Source organism: Pteropus vampyrus, unplaced genomic scaffold (genome assembly GCF_000151845.1).
Source record: "Pteropus vampyrus isolate Shadow unplaced genomic scaffold, Pvam_2.0 Scaffold548, whole genome shotgun sequence".
In the NCBI taxonomy this organism is placed as follows: domain Eukaryota; kingdom Metazoa; phylum Chordata; class Mammalia; order Chiroptera; family Pteropodidae; genus Pteropus; species Pteropus vampyrus.
This window is the reverse complement of record NW_011889329.1, coordinates 1628778-1640916: the sequence shown is the minus strand read 5'-3', so window position 1 is coordinate 1640916 and position 12139 is coordinate 1628778. Positions and strand designations below refer to the sequence as shown.

The 12139-nt window shown below is 35.7% G+C and overlaps 1 protein-coding gene and 1 pseudogene across 1 annotated transcript; one reads left to right on the top strand and one right to left on the bottom strand.

Annotated features, from left to right (window-relative positions):
• Window positions 1-340: 340 nt before the first annotated feature.
• On the top strand, window positions 341-877 carry LOC105308103 (annotated as a pseudogene).
• A 5423-nt stretch (window positions 878-6300) lies between these two features.
• USP26 (ubiquitin specific peptidase 26) lies at window positions 6301-9048 on the bottom strand. The gene has a single exon (XM_011383866.1). The coding sequence runs from the start codon at window positions 9046-9048 to the stop codon at window positions 6301-6303; it is 2748 nt and encodes a 915-aa protein (XP_011382168.1).
• Window positions 9049-12139: the final 3091 nt, after the last annotated feature.

Here is a 12139-nt window from a genome sequence, read left to right as displayed (position 1 = left end):
GGCCTAAAGGAATTCTGTTCATTATTGCAGAGTATGATTGAAGGGTAAATTTGGAACTGAGAGGCACAATCCATCCCTTTTTTTACTCTGCTTTCATATGCATCCCTCTACATACGTTTGAACTCTTATAGCGGCAATACAATTCCGTATTTCTACCCAGTAGATACATTAATCCTTTTATATGTTTTCACCATTCTCCCCAAATGAGATGATTCAGAGTCCCAAGTCATTGTATCCATTATAGTGGGCTCTATTAATTATTCCTCAAATTCAGATAGGCACCCACTGAATATTCTGTTACCTAAAGACTAAATCATAGAGGGAAGCTGTGGAGGGGAAAATGGCAAATGGGAAGATTGGAAAGGAGAAGCCTGAGAAGACACAACAAGCTGGAGTTGCTGGAGGACCTAAAGAAGAAACAGAAAAACCTGTGAAAACTAAGACTGTTTCTTCTAGTAATGGAGGGGAACTTTCTTCGCAGCTCTGAAAAGCGATCAACTGAAAAAGAAGCTGCAGACTTTTCAACAAAGCCTACAAAGATCTTCAAGTCTGGATTTGCCATAGGTAGTCAGATGATGAAGAAAGCCTCAGCCACAGCCATCAAACATGGATAAAATAAGACTAAAGAAACTGTTCCAACTTTTGCTCTCAAAATTCTTTGGTTAGCAGCAGCTTTTAATGACAATGAAGATAACAAACCAGAGAAAGTGCCTCCAGAAGCAAAGATGAGAATGAAGAAGATTGGAAAGGATACAGAAACATCAACAAGACCAAAATCCTTCAAAAAAAGAAAGCATGAGTTTTCTGATAAACCAGAAGCTATGGAAGTGGAATATAAAAATCTCATCTTGGAAAAAGCCATGACCAAGACAATTAAATGTCTTTTTAAATTGAGGTGTGGGCAATGAGATACCATCTCACACCTGTTAGAACAGCTATACTCCACAGGACAAGTAATAACAAATGCTGGAGAGGATGCAGAGAAAAAGGAACCATCATATACTGCTGGTGGGACTGCAAATTGGTATAGCCATTAGGGAAAACAGTATGGAGGTTCCTCAAAAAACTAAGAATCCATCTACCATATGATCCAGAAATCCCTCTACTGGGTATTTACCCCAAAGACTTGAAAACCCATATTTGAAAAGATATTGTATCCTATGATCAATGATTGGCTAAAGAAGCAGTGGTACATATATACAATGGAATATTACTCAGGCATTAGAAGAGATGAAATATTGCCATTTCCGACAACATGGATGGACCTCGAGATAATCATGCTAAGCGAAATCAGCCAGACAGAAAAAGTTGAAAATCACATGATATCACTTACGTGTGGGATATAAACCTAAAAGCAACAAATAAACAGGACAAACAAACAGAGACTCATAGACATGGACTATAGACTAGTGGTTACCAGAGGGGAAGGGAGAGGGAAGAGGGGGAGGTAGACAGGATATAGGGGGTCAAATATGTGGTGACAGAAAGAAATCTAACTATGGGAGGTGAACACACAGTGTAAACATATATGCCTACTGTTAAAGTGTACAGCTGAAACTTACTGGATTTCGTTAACCAATGTCACCATAAAAAGTAAATAAATGAATTAAAAAATAATAATAATAATAAATTGAGGTGTGGATGGGTGTAGAGTTAAAAGGAACAGTTTTTTGTTTTTGTTTTTGTGTTTTTTTAAGAATGATGTCAGACTTTCTTTGGAGCCACTTTTTTTTAAGATCTAGTGGTACAGTAATAAATGAGAGTTTGAAATTGGGGTAATTTATGTTTTATATACAGATTTCAGGGCATTTGCTAACTTTGTAGTTTCATGTGATCAGTTTCTATGGGTTGCAAATAATTAAAAATATCAGAAATTGTACCTTTTTAGGAATTGCATATATTTTTAGACACAACTATTAGCACTTTAAGAGGGAAATAAAAAGTTATTGTCTGTTTAAACTGCAAGCAGTTACTCTCTAACTTAACTCCCTATTAACCTAAACTTCTGGCTCCCATGAACAGCCTTACAGAGAAGGGAGTATTATACTGGGAGGAAAATGTTACTGGACTATTGACTGAAAGTAAATTAGATAAAATTAGAATATTGCTTTTTTTCCTAATGGGCATTTGTTTTGTTTCAAGTCATAAACTAGATATTGCGCTGTTCCTATAAGCATTTTTCCCGGATCTTGAAGCAAGTCATAAGGAAGCTGTTTGTTTTAAAATACAAACCACCACCAAAATTTTTAAATGTACACAATACTAAATATTTGGCTGTTTTTACTTTTTTAAAGTAACAAATACCAAAAAAGCAACATTGTATGAAGATGGAAAATGAGAAAGATATACTTTCTGTAACTTTGTCAAAACATTTAAGTTACTAACTTGTGAAATCTAATTTGATTTTAACTAACTACAATAATTCTTATTTAGTACAATAATATGGTTTAAGTGTACAAATATTAACCAATGGCCTCTCAAAAGCACATTTTAGGTACTGAAAATAGAAGGAAATAAGAGTTCATCTTTAAACATTCTATGGAATCTTTGTCCACACCTACTTTGTTAGAGCTTTGTGTTATAGAGTTGGTTTTTTTCTGTAATTTTGTATTGTATATGAATTCTTTTTTAATATGACAATTAAATACATCTTTAAAAGAACAGACATAGATAAAAGAAAAATGCAGTATATTGATTTTCTTCAAAACTCCTACAATGTTATATTTGCAAGCAACTTCAGACCGTCCTAATGGTGTTAACTACTTGCTCAGCTCTTGCAATAGGTAATAACTTCAGAGAAGCAGCTTGTATGTATTCTTACGTTTGTTCACTTATATTTAAGTTTATAGTAAGCCCCAAGTAAAACAATGGAAATGTTTATAGAACTATTAGTTCTTACTTACATGATTTAGTTATATCGAGATACATAAATTTGACTTGCTTTAATGGAGGCAAACTTTTCATTTTTGTCCATTTTACTGTTTATGTTAAAATAACATCACTCTCCTACATATTCTTTTCTTGACTCAAATGAAATATTAACCTAAAGTCAAGATGAGAAAAACAACTGAGATAAATGTCTTTACTAAAATACCAGTAAATTTGTCAAACTCAAAAACAAAGACTAAATTGTAAAGTTAACCTCCAACGACCTAGGCATAAAATTAAAAAAAAAATAGGAAGGATGGAGAAAAAGAGAATGGTGAGTATGTACCAATAGACACATACATATAATAAACAGAAAATATGCAAAGCTACTGTAGCTCTTGTTTCTATAATTGGTTTCAAGGTGTAGTTCTTTAATTACCAATTACAATTTCTCGCACCCTTGGATAAAACCTCAGATGTTCTGGGTTTTTTACTTGGTGGAGTAAAAACTATTCCCCAAAGGTCTGAGTCCTGAATCATTTTGCTTTATTTTTGTTATTATTGTGATAGTTTTCCATTAACTTTTACTATTGTGTGATAGACAGAATAAGGGGCCCACAAAGACGCCCACATCCTAGACCTTGGAACATGTGAATATATTGGTACAAGACAAATGGGAATTAAGTTGCTAATCAGCGGATCTTAAAATAGGGAGATTATCCTGGATTATCTGGGTGAACCAACTCTCACTATGGTTCTTAAAAGCAGACGAGAAAGGAATAAGAGGGAGAATCCAATATAGCAGCATGAGGACTCAACCTGACATTACCGGCTTTGAAGATGGAAGAATGAAACCATGAGCCAAGGAATGAGGGCAGCCTCTAGAAGATGGGAAAGATGAGGAAACAGATTGTCTCCTTAGAGCATCCGGAAAGATTTTAGCCCTGCCAACATCTCGATTTTAGCCTAGTGACATCCATCTAGATTCCTGATCTCTAGAACTGTAAAATAATGAACTTGTTATTTTAAGTCATTAAGTTTGTGATAATTTGTTATAGACGGAATAAAAAACTAATACACAGAGTACCAAAGAAAGTTTTTATAGTCATGGATTACCTAGAAACCTGATCCATAAATTAGAGAACAAATTAAAATCCATAATAAATAACAGCCACTGAGTCACTGAAGGATTATTTTAATCTTTTATTTGAAATAATACAACAGGTAGATAATATATAACTACTCATTGTGCATTCAGAATTTCTTCTCACAAGGCAATGATGGGTTCCACCCAATCTGTCCAGGATACATTCTTCCTATCATGGATACTTCAATTGTCTTCTTCACCTTTTGATTTGCCCTATATTTAGAAGTGCTACATACTGAAGTGCAACATATTCAAGATGTATAATACTCTATACTCCACACCGAAAAAATTTGAAATCTCTTGAAACTATTGGCATCTTCATTCTCCTTTCAAAACAAAATAATTTCTCCCTCACTCTAACAAACTCCTGCTTTGATGCCTATGTAACTGGGCTTAAATTTAACTATTCTAGAGGAGTCAAAAGCCCAAGATTTGAAAGCAAACTGTCACTCTTCTCCTCTAAATATAACTCCAGCCTTATCCTTCAACCACTCCAGCTACTGAAGTACTAAGCAGGCTGAACAAATCTCTCATTATTGAGTTTGCAACACCTTCTTCCATGAGAATGATTAATTCCATCTAAGAAACTCTCCCACAGCTATCTCAGCAATCTTCAGGTCCCATTCAGACCTTCTAGATACAACATATTCTGAAGATAATTCTCAAATTTCGGAATCTGTTTTTTTCCCTTAGAGGGCATTTTCTAATTTCCCCACACCACTAAATTCCAGTTAACCTCTTTAAAGGCCTTTGGGATTAAGAGCATCAACAAGCTCTTGGATTAATACAGCCATACTAAGACCAAACCCTGTACACAAAGGAGGATACCCATGTTGGTAAAGGTAGGTCCAAAAATTCAATCCCTCGGGGTGATGTGAGATAGCCTTTAGTACAAGTAATTTGTTAATAACAAAGGTACCAGGCATTACAGAGTCACTGCCTCAAAGGCAGGAAAAGGCTAGGTTACAGAAATGGTATGTATTTAATTTCAGAAATACTAAATTCCAGAATCACAGGGAGCTCTAAGAGAATATGACCATCCCAGGATCCATGAGGCTTTTACCCAGAAGCATATCATATTTAGGTGCAATTTTTTTGACATTGTATCTAATCGATAACAAGTAAGACTTTCAAATCCTACAGGTCTACTTTAAAGCATGTATTGCTTACTCACTGAAGGAATAAGGCTACCATGCTACAAGTACAGAGAAGCAAAATAAATATGGAATTAGTCTTATAGTGTTGAATGTAGAGAGCTGTTTAAAGCTTCAATTAAAGTTCTGGTAATCAATGTTCTTTTGAGGCAATGCAAGTGCCCCTCTAAGAAGCCCAAAATTGTTCAGCGGACTAAGATCTCCAAGAAGAGCATGTTAACAAACAGGAACAGTGTGTCAATTTCTTGAGGGCAAATAAACTTCTCCATCCTCAAGGTTTAAGCTTGATTATATGTAGTTATTTTAGCATAGAAGAAAAGAAGGACTTTAGTAAATAATTTGGGGACTTGACCTGGTGTTTAGCTTCCTCTACATATGCCCAAAAGGATTTATAAGTTTCTCTTCATTTACTATTTATTGCCAGGATCCCAGCAACAATTTTTTTTTTTATTGCCAGGACCTTGACAAATGTTTTTTTGTTTGTTTGCCAGGACTCCAATAATCATTTTTCCATCAACTTGCTGAGTATGATCAGAAAAGTGATTTTTTATGTGTGTGCATTTTGATATTGACAAGTTTACAAAGGAAAAGCATAATGAATACAAGAAACAAAAAATATAAGTGAACCCCTTTACAAAATATAAGCAATTCAAATGCACAAGAGCAAGGTACACCAAGATATTCTACATGCTATAGCAGAGAAACTATTGGCATCTTCATCTCCTACCTTCTCAAACATCAGAATCTCCATGAATTTGCTTCCCCCCCCCCAGAGTTTCTGAATAAGTAGGTCTATCATGGAATCCAAGAATTTGCATTTTTAATAAGTTCCTTCATGCTCCTGATGTTCCTGGTTCAAGGACAACACTTAGAATCTACTGAATTAGAATATGGAAAGCACAATTCTAGTCTAGTAGGAGAGAGGAATGTTTATCAGAGAGAATTGTAGGATTGAGGTGTCTGTATCAGGGTTAGAATGAAGATTTCCCCATAAGTGTTTCTGCTTGAACTTTGACCTGGGTGTTAATTGCCTCTTCATCTTTGGCTGGAGTTCAAAGTTTTCCATCCGTAGAGGAAGTAGTAGCTAGTGAGGCAGTCAAGCAGATCTGTGCAACCAGGAGTCTGTTCCTCTTATTTCTTTCGAGAGTTCTCCCCTGCCTTTGTGCTAGGAAGCTTGGATTTCTCTTGCCTTTCCAACAGCTCTTCAAAGATTTCATTGTGCATATAAAAGAATATGTACCCGGTGGAAAGCCTAGCCTCTTGCATTGGAGCCTCTTGGATACTTGACACCTGCAGATCATTGTAAGTGAACCAGATTTGCCTCTCAAAGTCATAGGCATCACTGATATAATGGCCTGAATTTGGGGAATTGCCAAGATGGCTGATAACACCAATCAGCCGATAGGCATAATGATCTCCCATCTTGGAATTTCTTTTTGGTTTCTTGGCTACAGGTTCTGTCTTCTCCTTATCTAAAAAGTCATTGTTTCCAAGTTTTTTATTAGAACCCCGTCTACCTAGGGAATTCACATTGGCCTCCTGGTAACTTAATTCTGTAGGTCTTCTGAGATTCTCTGTGTACCGCTGGACATCTGGCTTCAGAAAGCTCTGAAGCAATGCCTGCCGAAGGGCTTGTTCATAGATTCTCATCCTTTCATGTTCAGTTACTTCAGGGGACTCTTCTGAAATTCTGTTTTTTTTATCTTCATGAAAATCTTTAGTAGTCTTAGTGACACTCTTAATATCTACAAATATGTTGGTTTTCCCAGATTTCTTTAGTTTTTGATTCCCAGATACTTCTTGAAAATGAACTTCTGCAGGACATGTACCTGGGCTATGAGTGAGTTTACCGGCATCTTCACGGATTACAGAAAGGTTGGTGTCTTCCTGATCCCTTGTTAAGCCAGTTGCTGATATCTCTTTTTTAATGGTTGTGTCATATCCTGAGTTTACAAATTTGTATGCTGGTATATTCAGTTTAGAATATTTTCTCAGGCCCTTTTGCTTTTGTTCTCCGCTTGACCCCAACATTTGGCATTTTTGTGGTCCAGACTCTTTGCCTGATCTAAAGTGTGAAACCAGGGAATCCTTGGATTCTGAGTCCAACTTTTTTGAAGGTGTCAGTGAACTGAGGATTTCAGAATATATCTTTTGAAAGACCTTTAAGAATTGGAAATTCATAATATGTGCATTCTTGCTCAAGGGAACAGGTGGTTTGGTACTTTCATTGCAATGAGAAGATAACTTTAAATATTTAGAAACAATGACTTCTTGGACATCCTTCTTTAACGACCAAAACTCATTAAAGTGATAGCGTTTCAAGTGAACAATAAGGACCCTGGGTAGTCTACTGAATTTGTGCACTGCAACAGAACTCTCGTGGTTACATTTCCCACATTTATACTCAAGCTCTTCTGCTCCAAAGAAAAGATCAACAGTAGATTGAATAGACAAAGGAAGTGTTTTCTTTCCTTGGGGAAAGTTAGTGGAGAGATAATTACTCACTTCCGTCTTGAGAACAACCTCACCACAGGCTTTGCAAATAATAGAGTGCAGCAACTCTAACTCAAAATTAGCGATGACAGGACAAGTGAGCATTTTGGTGGCAGCATTGCCAGCAAAAACCTGTTGGGGTGAATTATCTTTCTCAGATTCAATTTTAGTCTTCCAAATTATGTTTAAATTTTTCATGTTCTCTTTCATCTGATCTAAACAATGACCTAAAAATTCATGAGCATCATTCTGTATGTTGCTAGAGAATATCTCTGCAGCTGTTGAAATGGTTTGTTTAATACTCACAAGTAACTTCTCCTTAATTTTTATGTTGTAAATATCTTTCAAAATAAGCAGCTGTGCCAGGCACATGTTAAGATCATCAAGGGGAATTTTACCCCATGGGAAATCCTGATAGAGTAAATCATAAGCAAATGATGGAATCGAAAATAGGGACTGTAAAACTGCATTCATATAACAGGTATTTCCCAAATTGGGGAGGCCTTGCCATAGTTTCTCTGGGTAAGATTCAAAGGACATCTTCAATGTGTCCCACTCTAGGTCATCCTCACTATACATTGTTTTCAACAAAAGTGCCAAATATATTTTCTGAGTGAGAGTTTGGAGAAGAGTAGTACCATCTAGGTTAGGGTTTCCAATAGAATTGGTCTCGAGTAAAGGTCCAAATTCTAATTTCATACTGTCTTTTAATTCCTTTATCTTTAATTCTTCCCTCTCTCTGTATCTTACATACCTCAGAGGGTTAGAGGCCTTTTTTCTTACAGATTCATTCTTTTTCTGGAATTTCTCTTTCATCTCTGAATCTGATGATAGTATCTCTTTTCTCTTCCTCCATTCATTTTGTAACAAATCTTTGCAGGTAAGTGTTGATGATTTTGATGTATGCAAGGACATCCTCTGAAGGTCAGGTGTTCCACTTCCTTCTCCTATCTCAAAAGGTCTGCTACTTGACTTTTTATGCACTTCGTGAAATGTTTTGTTGACTTCCTTCTGTGTTGTTATGCTGGCAAAGGCATCCCCATCCCTGTCAGATCTCGTGAGTGGTTGAAGATTATTTTGATGAACTCTGTCCAGGAACATCTTCAACTTTACAGCATCTCTTGAGGATAACTTTTTAATAAACAAGAAGCTATTATTTTGGAAAGTTAAATGCAGATGATTTTGTTTTTCTCCATAGGATCTAAAGACCACAGTCTTAATATTGTTACTTAGCTGAAAAGTTATACATTCTCCAGTGTGGTAGTAGGCTACCAATCTAACTTCCTTCTTTCTTTCCACTATTTCAATTAATGCTTCTTTTGACATAGACATCCCAGTCTCCTTGTTCCATATTTGGATAAAACCATGTATCATTCGGTCAGCCATGTTTCTTTACAAGTAAAATACACATATCCTGAATTATTGACAATCTTGAAGTTCAGAATTGTTTTTCAAGTTCGCTTCTGGAGACAACACCAAAGAAATGGTTCTTTAGTTCTCTATATAGAATGATCCTGTTTCTAGTGTTGGTTTTATACTAGAGCCTCTTCAGGTTCTGAATATTCAGCTCTTTAGTGATAAGCCAACATCCTTCAAGAACTGTCCATGTTTGCATGAGGACAGAGTCTTGATTCCGAAGGCAAAGTTGCTGCTGAAAAAAATCAAGAAAAAATTACTTAAGCTATCAGAGAAATGCTTGGATAGAACTCAAACTCTACTCCCATATACTAAATCTCCTTTCCACTGTAATACTGGATTAATTCTGTATGAATTTCCCCACTTCAATTGAAATTATTACATACTTGGAAGACTTTCAATACACAGGTGAAGAGCATAATGAATAGTGCTTCAAGTGCGTGCATATAATATGCTAATCTTCTGGTCATAGGCTAACCCCCGAGGGCAACCACAATAAAGGAATTAAAAAATGGGAGGCACTATGTGGCCCTAAACTCAAAAGCAGATGGATAGCTCATGGTGTGCAGAAATCTAAAGGATTTTATACACAGGCCACAAAAAGTTAATCTACCTCCTTCCAAACCCACTAATGTTCATTTCTTTCATGTGGATCTGAGGGAAGTCCACATGTTCTACCCTATGTGGGGACCTAAACTATCACTACTTAAAGCAGGTATCAAAGAATTGGCTATCTCTAGCTCCCACAAGCCTAGATGACCTCGTATGTTCTAAGCAATCACAATTTTCATAATAAGTGCAGTGTAGTTAATAATTTAAAGCCATGCTGAGCAAGACCACAAATAAACTCATCATAATTTTGAAAAATATGTTAAAATGATCACTGAGGTTCAGTTCAAGATTGTGTTTACTATGTTTTACTACTGAGTAAGTAAACATATAATATAAAAATGTACAAAAATAGGGTATGATGAGTGGAGAGTTTCCCGTTGGCTCCACTGTTAGCTTCACTGTTCCTATAGAGGCATGCTTAAAAGTCCAAGGTCACTATAATCCATGCAGAGTAAATAATTCTTCAGTTTAAAAAATTTTTAAAAACAAGGGCATGTATCCTTTTGGCTATTATAACGGGCAAAACAAGTCAGCATTCAAGGGTTTATTATTAACATAAATAAATTTTATTTTAAAAAAAATTTATACTTAAATATTTCAATTATAGTTGACATAAAATATTATACTAGTTTCAGGTGTATGACACAGTGATTAGAAATTTATATAACTTACGATGTGGTCACCCCAATAAATCCAGTACCCACCTGACACACTACATAGTTATCGCAATACTACTGACTGTATTCTCCATGCTATACTCTATATCCCCATGACTATTTTGTAACTACCAATTTGTACTTGTAATCCCCTTCCTCCTTCACTCATCCCCAACCCACCACCCGGCAACCATCAAAATGCTCTCTGTATCTATGAGCTTGTTTCTGTTGTTTGTTTATTCTGTTCTCTAGATTCCACGTATAAATGAAATCATGTGGCATTTGTCTTTCTCTACTTGACTTACTCCACTCAGCATAATACCCTCTAGGTCCATCACATTGCTGCAGATGACAAAATTTCATTCCTTTTTTTATGGCCAAGTAATGTTCCATTGTATATATGTACCACCTCTTCTTTATCCATTCATCCACTGATAAACACCCAGGTTGCCTCCAAATCTTGGCTATAGTAAATAATGCTGAAATGAATATGTGGATGCACATGCCCCTTTGAAGTAGTGTTTTGGGTTTCTTTGGATAAATACCCAGAAATGGGAAAATTGGGTCCATCTCTATATTTTCTTATAGTCTTTTTATTAAAAGTCTACATTGTCTGATATAAGTACTGCTACCTCAGATTTCATTTTTGTTTCCATTTTCATGAAACAATGTTTTCCACCCCTTTAATTCAGCATGTATGCATCTTTCAATGTGAAGTGAGCCACTTGTAGGCAGCATATGTAAGGGTCTTGTTCTCTTATCCATTCAGCCACCCTGTTTCTTTTTAAAAAATTTTATTATTAGTCTCAAGTATACAGTACATTCTCTTTTTAAAAAATTTTATTATTAGTCTCAAGTATACAGTGCATTGGTTAGACATTTATATAGTTTATAATACAATCCCCATAATTACTCTTTCTTTCCTCTGGCTCTCCACCTAGCCATTACATTACTGCTAACTGCATCCCCTATTTTATGCTCCCCATCCCTGTGACGATCTATCAACTACTAATTTGTACCTCTTTAACCCTTCACTTCTTTCTCTCAACCATCCAACCTCCCTCCTGTCTGGCCATCACCAGACCGTCTTCCATATTTGGGAGTCTGTTTTTAATTAGTTCGTTCTTTTCGTTCCTTAGATTCTGTGTATAAGTGAAATCATATGATATTTATCTTTCTCTGTCTGACATATTTCACTCCACATAATAACCTCAAGGTCCGTCCATGTTGTTGCAAATGGTATGATTTCATTGTTTTAATGGCTGGGCAATATTCCATTGTATATATGAACCATAACTTCTTTATCCAATCATTCTTGATGGGCATTTAGGTTACTTCCATATCTTGGCTATTGTAAATTATGCTGCCATGAACATAGGGGTGTATATTCACAAATTAGTGTTTTGGTTTTCTTTGGATAAATACCCAGAAGTGCAATTCCTGGATCAAAAGGAATATCCATTTTTCATTTTTTTGAGAAACCTCCAGACTGTTTGCCATAGTGACTGTACTGATTTGCAATCCAATCAACAGTGTATAAGAGTTTCCTTTTCTCTACATCTTCACTATCTTCTTTAATTTATTGATTATAGCCATTCTGACAGGTGTGAGGTGATATCTCATTGTGGTTTTAATATTCATTTCTCTGATGATAAGTGACCTTTAGCATCTTTTCTTATGTCTATTGGCCATCTGTATTTCCTTTTTGTACAAATATCTGTTCAGGCCTTTTGTGCATTTTTAATTGGATTGTTTGGTTTTTCGTTGAGTTGTATGAATTCTTTATATATTTT

Coding starts and splice junctions, on each gene's coding strand:
- USP26 (XM_011383866.1), bottom strand. CDS start 9,048: ATGGCTGACCGAATGATACATGGTTTTATCCAAATATGGAACAAGGAG.